Raw genomic sequence first — 7,886 nt, 5'->3', positions numbered from 1 at the left:
TGAATAAGGTGTTCAGGTGTGGAAATAGTAAAATGTTGTTTTATAAAAATAGGCAAATAGAAAACAAAATAGGAAACACGTATGTGAAGAAGAAAATGGAGAAGGAAATGGGAAACCATTCCAGTACTCTTGGCTGGAGAATTCCAAGGACAGAGGAGCCTGGCGGGCTACCGTCCATGGGCTCACAGAGTCGAACACCGCTGTGCAACTTTCACTTTCATGTGAATTTCTCAGGTGGCCTGATACTCCCAAAGCCAACAAGAGACCAAGGCCACTGGTCACTAAGAACCCAGCTATGTAGTTTTGAGAAAGGCATGTACATATTCACTGAAAACACTGTACTGAAATACTGGTTTATCTAGGCAGTGTGACTTCGGGGTCCACAGTTCACATAAGTCCTAAAATAAGCATTTACTTTTTTCTATTTTAAACGGGTACTTTCTTTGGTGCAGAGAATGCTTTGCAATGGCACTGGAAACCAAGACTCCAAAAGAGCATTCTTAATGCCTCCGCCAAAACGCTGGCCCGTGTGGGGCGGGGCGAGGCCGCTACCCGCACGGTCGGAGCGCTACGCACGACCCGCACGTTCCGCGCATCGCGCAGGCCCCGCCCACAGGGGGCCGGCCATCACTCTTGCGTCACTCACGCCCCGCCCACCACCCTGCCACGCTCGGCTCTCCGGCTCTGCACTCACCTTCCACAAGCCCCGCCCACCACCGGTGCTCTCGTCCTCACTTTCCCGGCGCTGGGTGACATTGAGCTCGCCCGCGCCACCGCTGGCTTTGGGGCACTGTGCTGGTCGGTGGAGTAGGCGGCCATGGGGAGCCTCCGCGGCCTGCGCCTGGTGGCTGGTGAGACGCGGGCAGCGCTGAGGGTGGGCGGGAAGCCAGCATAGCCGCTTTGGGTGAAGGAAGCCTGCAGCCCCGTTAGGCCTGGTAGTTGCTCTGTTCTGTTACGCATTCCCCTCAGGTAGTTCGGGATCCTGATTACAGGGTAGTAATAGTGGGAGAGAGCAGGGGCTGAGCGCGCAGCTGGTAAGCAGACATGCGGACTAGACAGGAGTGACCCTCGCACCAGGCTCTGCATCCACCCAGCTACCTCCAACTTAATGGGCCCTTGTTACGATCAGTTTCGCGACCCCCCAGGCCCTGAGTCAGTTGTTAATGCACCTGCCATTCCTCGAACTCCATTGCCTGATTGATTCAGCTTTCCATGAGTCTTAGTGTCCTCCTCACTCCCACCCCAACCGTCTCTAGAGTTTATCCCTCAGAGAAAATTTCTAGTCTGGAGTTTCCTACCCATTTGGTATCTGATTTGGCAACAGATTTAAGGTCTCCCAGAATAGTAGTATTTGGTTTCCTAAAGTGGGGAGAGGATACATTTCTTTTAAATAATTCCACAATCAAGTGCTTTGAATTTCTTAGAGGAAAGTGTTATGTAAACGCAGGACATTCGTTTTGTTTCCCTTGTAGACATTTGTGTAATGACTTTTTGGGAGTCAGAACTTAATTAGCCTTCTTGGGAACCAACAGAGCCTATGCTTACTAGGGGCTTAGAAATCAAGAGTATTTGCCTTTTGGCTGTTTTCTAGCACCAGGACAAATCACTCTTTAGGTCTTGTTCATGAACTTTAATAATGTGTAATGATTGATTCCTTAGTACCAAAAAGTTGTTTAATTCACATTTTAAATGAGAATCGCCTTAAACTTAGTGATTAGGATAATGTAAATGAACATTGTAAATGTAAATGAAATAACGTAGAAAAAGTTATCCTTTGCATGGCTTATTTTGCATTTCAGTGGAGAATAGGCTGGAAAACTCGTTTCAGACTGAATATTATTTATTTCCTTTAAAATAAATACCCTTTCTACTAAAGAAGATTGATTTCATTGATTTGTTCAGTTTTGATGAACTAATTTGCTTAAAATCTTTTGTATACATCCAGTTATCCTTTTTAGTAAGGTAAGCGAAAGAATCTCTACTCTCTAGAAAATGTCTTGTAAAAGGGACTTTGACTATGGAACCAACACTGAATGTTTTTAATTAGTTCATGTTCTTGCCTTGAGAATATTAATGCATTTATGCACTATAAAGATTCCAAAACCTCTTGCAAACTTTTAAGAACTTTACTATTGGGCACTCAGTCAAAACAAAATTCCTTGAGCAATTTAAGGACAATTTGTTTTACTCCAGATAGATCCTCTAAGGATGTTATATGAGCAACTCTTTCCAAAGGATCTCTGAACGTCTGATATTTTTGTGAGCAACTCCAAGCAATCTGCTCTTTCACTCACTTTTGCCCATTTTATATCTAAATACTTTCGCCTGCATTGTTTTATGTGATTGATTATTCATAGTAGCACTCTTAGGTAATTCTTATCATCCCCTCTCTGTTTTACAAATGAATAAACAAAGGTCCGAGGGTTAGAAGACTTGTCCCAGTTCGCTTTGCTGTAAAATGTTAAGAGTCAGGAGATGAGTCAGTGCCCTCAAATTCTGGAACTTGTACACTTTGCTTTGTTCGAGCTGCTTGTTCAGATATGTATGTGCATGTATTTGTCATGGCTGACAGGGTCTATTTGGTGTGAAATGGAAGAGTCATGAAATGCAGGTTTACTTGTGAAACTGAGGCAGTCATTCATATGCAAATAGTTTTCAAGTTAGAAGAGTGATTTAACTGGCAGGCTCACTAAAGGAATGGTAGGCATACCTCACTTATCCAGAATATTGTTTGGAAGGAGATACTTTAGGTGAATGAAATTTCAAAAAGACAGAGCTTAATCCTTTAAATGATGGACCTTTATTTCTAATCATTTCTGTTGGGAATCTATACTTCCTTAACAAGCAAAAAGAATATAGACTTCTATGATCTTGGATTTGTTTATTGTTTTGTCGATGTAGCTGTAGAAATAGGTCAGTGTTGTTAACTTTTGGTTCTTGGACCTTTTCACAGATAAGAGGACCTATGAACCTCAGAAATTACATTCAAATTTTTATGGTTGTATGCCTGTCTGGGGAGAAGGCAGTGGCAACCCACTCCAGTACTCTTGCCTGGAAAATCCCATGGATGGAGGAGCCTGGTGAGCTGCAGTCCATGGGGTCGCAAAGAGTCAGACTTGACTGAGTGACTTCACTTTCACTTTTCACTTTCCTGCATTGGAGAAGGAAATGGCAACCCACTCCAGTGTTCTTGCCTAGAGAATCCCAGGGATGGGGGAACCTGGTGGGCTGCCGTCTATGGGGTTGCACAGAGTCGGACATGACTGAAGTGACTTAGCAGCAGCAGCAGCATGCCTGTCTGGGGAAGAGAGGGCGTAGCTGGCATCCATTTGTTGTTGTTCAGTCACTCAGTTGTATCCGACTCTTTGTGACCCCATCGACTGCAATACACCAAGCTTCCTGTCTTTCACTATCTCCTGGAGTTTGCCCAGACTCATGTCCATTGAGTTGATGATGCCATCCAACCATCTCTTCCTCTGTCTCCCCCTTCTCCTGCTTTCAGTCTTTCCCTGTAGCAAGGTCTTTTCCAATGAGTTGCCTCTTCGCATCAGATGGCCAAAGTATTGGAGCTCCAGCTTTAGCATCAGTGCTTTCAGTGAATATTGAGGGTTGATTTCCTTTAGGGTTGACTGGTTTGATCCCCTTGCAGTCCAAGGGACTCTCAAGAGTCTCTCCAGCACCATAGTTCAAAAGCATTGTTTCTTTGGCACTCAGCCTTCTTCATGGTCCAGCGCTCACATCTGTACATGACTGCTGGAAAAACCATAGCTTTGACTATAGGGACCTTTGTTAGCAAAGTGATGTCTCTGCTTTTTAATATGCTGTCTAGCTTCTCTTCCAAGGAGCAAGCATCTTTTAATTTCATGGCTGCAGTCATGTCCCCAGTGATTTTGGAACCCAAGAAAATTAAGTCCATCACTGTTTCCATTTTTTACCTAACTATTTGCCATAAAGTGATGGGACTGGATTCCATGAACTTACTTAGTTTTTTGAATGTTGAGTTTTAAGCCAGCTTTTTCACTCTCCTCTTTCACCCTCAAGAAACTCTTGAGGTCCTCTTTGCTTTCTGCCATTAGGGTGGTGTCATCTGCATATCTGAGACTATTGATATTTCTTTCAGCAGTCTTGACTCCAGCTTGAGCTTCATCCAGTCTGGGATTTAACATGATGTACTCTGCATATAAATTAAATAAGCAGGGTGACAATATCAGCCTTGATGTACTCCTTTCCCAATTTGGAACCAGTCCATTGTTGCATGTCCAGTGCTGTTGCTTCTTGACCTGCATACAGACTTCTCAGGAGGCAGGTGAGGTGGTCTAATATTCCCATCTTTTTAAGAATTTTCCAGTTTGTTGTGATCCACACAGTCAAAGACTTTAGTGTAGTCAGTGAAGCAGAATTAGATATTTTCTGGAATTCCCTTGCTTTTTCTATGATTCAGTGGATGTTGGCAATTTGATCTCTGATTCCTCTGCCTTTTCTAAATCCCACTTTACATCTGGAAGTTCTTGGCTGACATACTGTTGGAGTCTAGCTTGAAGGAATTTGAGCATGATCTTGCTAGCATGTGATATGAGTGCAGTTGTGCTGTAGTTTGAACATTCTTTGGCATTGCCCTTCTTTGGGATTGGAATGAAAACTGACCTTTTCCAGTCCTGTGGCCGCTGCTGAGTTTTCCAAATTTGCTGGCATATTGAGTGCAGCAGTTTCACAGAATCATCTTTTAGGATTTGAAATATCCTGAAATGAAAAATCCTGAAAGCTGGAATTCATCACCTCCACTGGCTTTGTTCATAGTGATGCTGCCTAAGGTCCACTTGACTTCACATTCCAGGATGTCTGGATCTAGGTGATTGATCACACCATCGTGATTATCCAGGTCATTAAGACCTTTCTTGTACAGTTCTGTGTATTCTTGCCACCTCTTAATATCGTCTGCTTCTGTTAGGGCCATACCGTTTCTGTCCTTTATTGTGCCCATCTTTGCATGAAATGTTCCCTTAGTATCTCTAATTTTCTTAAAGAAATCTTTACTCTTTCCTGTTCTATTGTTTTCCTCTATTTCTTTGCATTGTTCACCTAAGGCTCTTATCTCTCCTTGCTATTCTTCGGAACTCTGTGTTCAGATAGGTATGTCTTTCTTTTTCTCCTTTGCCTTTTGCTTCTCTTCTTTTCTCAGCTATTTGTAAGGCCTCCTCAGACAACCATTTGCCTTGTTGTATTTCTTTTTCTTGGGGGTAATTTTGGTCACTGCCTCTTGTACAATGTTGTGAACTTCATCTGTGGTTCTTTAGGCACTCTGTCTTATCAGAGCTAATCCCTTGAATCTGTCGCTTCCACTGTATAATCACTGGCATCCATTACATTACACAGAGCAATCTGTGCTAAGGTAAAAAGCACTTTTATGATGATTTGTAAATAGGTGGCTAGTGACCCATGCTATTGTGGGTACCATGAGGGAAAAGTGGGTCTGTTTTTACTCTAACTTCAGCACTTACCCGTGTCCATCTCATAGTAGATAGGCAATAGATATTTTTTGGAATAATTTTTTTAATATTGTATTATTTTTTAAAGATAATTGTTTTTTATAATAACTATTACTTTCTATATAATAATTATTAGCCCAAAAGAATGAAATGGTCTTTTAAGAATGTTTATTCACACCTTCAAAAAGTATTTGCCCTAAACTCCTTTGACTTAATAGGAGATTTTAAAATGAATTTATTATTATTATTATGCCAATGAAGTGGGCCATGGACAGCCTCCTTGTCAGTTTAACTCATGCCAAAGCATTAGAATCAAGAAATAATTTAGAAGTCATGTATCCTAATTTTACCAATGAGGCCCAAAAAGAAAATTGACTTGGTAAGGGTCACACAACTACAAAGCTGGGAATATCTCCCAGCTCCTATCCTGATTTTATTTCTACTACAGTAAGTCCCCTGCATATAAATGAATTCCGTCCCAAGTCCAGTTTACCCGTAAGCCCAACAAAGCTAGCCTAGGTACCCATCTAACACAATTAGCTATATAATACTATTGCAATAGGTTTATAATACTTTTCACTCAAATAACATATAAAAAATAAACAGAAAACATTTTTAACACTACAGCAGAGTACCTTGAAAAGTACAGTGGTACAGTACAACAGCTGACATACAGGGCCATGTTTGCATCTTGGAAAGTTCACAACTTGAAGATTCCTATGTTGGGAACTTACTGTACATTCTGCTCCTTCATTGTACTTTTTGTTTGTTCTTGCTAATCAGCCCTAAATGAGTACATGCCCATTTTTACCATTTTATGCCTCTAGTCTTTGACTTTGCTTATCACTTCCTCCAGGCCTTGCCAACAGGTTTTTATCAAGCAAACACTGTGTGCCCTATTCACTAAGAAAGCTCTAGAATGAGTGGACTGCCATTCTTCTAGGGCTTATTGCAAACTCTTCTAGAGTTTATTGCAATAAAGAGACGTATATAATATACCTGGAGAGCTTATACAAGATAGTAGATATTAAGTGCTAGATTGCAGAACAGATTTTAAATGCTGCTCTGGTGTCCTGAAGCGGGTTCCTTTTGGCTTTACACATATCTCTTTCTAGTTTCACAGTTAGTCTTGTTACTTTGGTACCTAGACATCTGCCATGGTGAGGGTTTTTGGCAAAAGCTACAAATCAGGGCTTTTCCCCACCAGCCCCCTCCCGAGCATTCAGAGAAAGGAAAAGTAGTGTAGGTTAGGGTTATCTACTGAAGGCTTCATTGAAACAAAAGGGATGGGAGAGTGACATGAACAAAGGTGGGGGCAGTAATGAGTATAGAAAGAGTGTTGGAGGAGAAAGGGCAGTAGGGAGAAAGGATTATCTTGGATTGCAGGAGGTAATAGAAGATAAAGTATGGCCTCTGAGGATTTTAACCAGATGATTTTGGACAAAAAGGAAACCTTCAAGCAAAAGTCATTAAAAAACCTTTTTGGAAAATTAACATGGTAGCTGCTACCTGTGAAGATATTACTGTAATCCGTGGGTGAAGTAATGATGGAAATGATAAAAAAGGAATTTATCTAGGAAGTGTTTTGAAGAAACTATTCGTATGACTTTGAGACATAGAGTAATGTAAGAAAGGACATAGAGACTAAAGTTTTTGAGTGTGGAGGACTGAAGGAGTATTGCCCCATTGTCAGAAATAAGAGAGTTGGGAAGGAATTTGGCATTTGGGAAATTTGGGAATTTGGCAGAGAGGATGGTGCATTATTGAGTAGGAGATGGCATTGCGTTATAGGTGAGGATGGAACCTCTCAATTAAAGACCCGAAGACAAAGGAAGAGTAGAGTTAGAGAAATATATGAGAGCCGTCAGTTTTGAGCTGATTATTAAAACAGAATGGAGGAGCCCTCCATAAGTAGTGCGAAATAGAGGCAAAGACTGAACCTTGGAGGCCTGACATAGTGTAAACAATAGGAAGTGGCAGAGGATATTAAAGAAAGTAGTTCACAGAGATCAGAGATAAAGGGGGAAAACATGGCAGTGTAATGAACAGGAAGACTGAGTCCTTGTAGAAGGGTGAGATCAAAGCTGGGAAGAGGAGAGTCTAATAAGCTAGTGATAAGATTCCAAAAGACGTATTCATATGACTAGAAAGAGATCACTAATTTACAGCAACTTTAGTAAATGAGTGGGGGAAGGAACATTGTAGTTAACGTGTGGTGATGGGGTCAGGGTAGTAAATACATGCCACTTATTCAGTCACTTGAACTATGAAAGGAAGGAGATGGTATTTTATTTATAGGAGCTGTTGAAAACAAGTGAATGTTTTGTTCAAGATAGTGGACCCTCAGTGCCACTGTAGTATAATGTGTCAGGAATTCTCATCAGCTACCAGTAGATGTGT

At 41.5% G+C, this 7,886-nt stretch overlaps 1 protein-coding gene across 1 annotated transcript in view; it reads left to right on the top strand.

Moving 5' to 3' along the window:
* Window positions 1–673: 673 nt before the first annotated feature.
* FAM162A (family with sequence similarity 162 member A) overlaps window positions 674–7,886 on the top strand; it is a 40,800-nt gene continuing 33,587 nt past the window's right edge. Inside the window, exon 1 of the mRNA XM_061167021.1 lies at window positions 674–851. Within this exon, the coding sequence (XP_061023004.1) occupies window positions 818–851 (34 nt within the window). The 5' untranslated portion in view covers window positions 674–817. The remainder of the gene's footprint in view (window positions 852–7,886) is intronic.

This window comes from Dama dama, chromosome 19 (genome assembly GCF_033118175.1).
Source record: "Dama dama isolate Ldn47 chromosome 19, ASM3311817v1, whole genome shotgun sequence".
Taxonomy (NCBI): domain Eukaryota; kingdom Metazoa; phylum Chordata; class Mammalia; order Artiodactyla; family Cervidae; genus Dama; species Dama dama.
The sequence above is the reverse complement of the archived record's forward strand: the minus strand, read 5'-3'. Positions and strand labels throughout refer to the sequence as shown.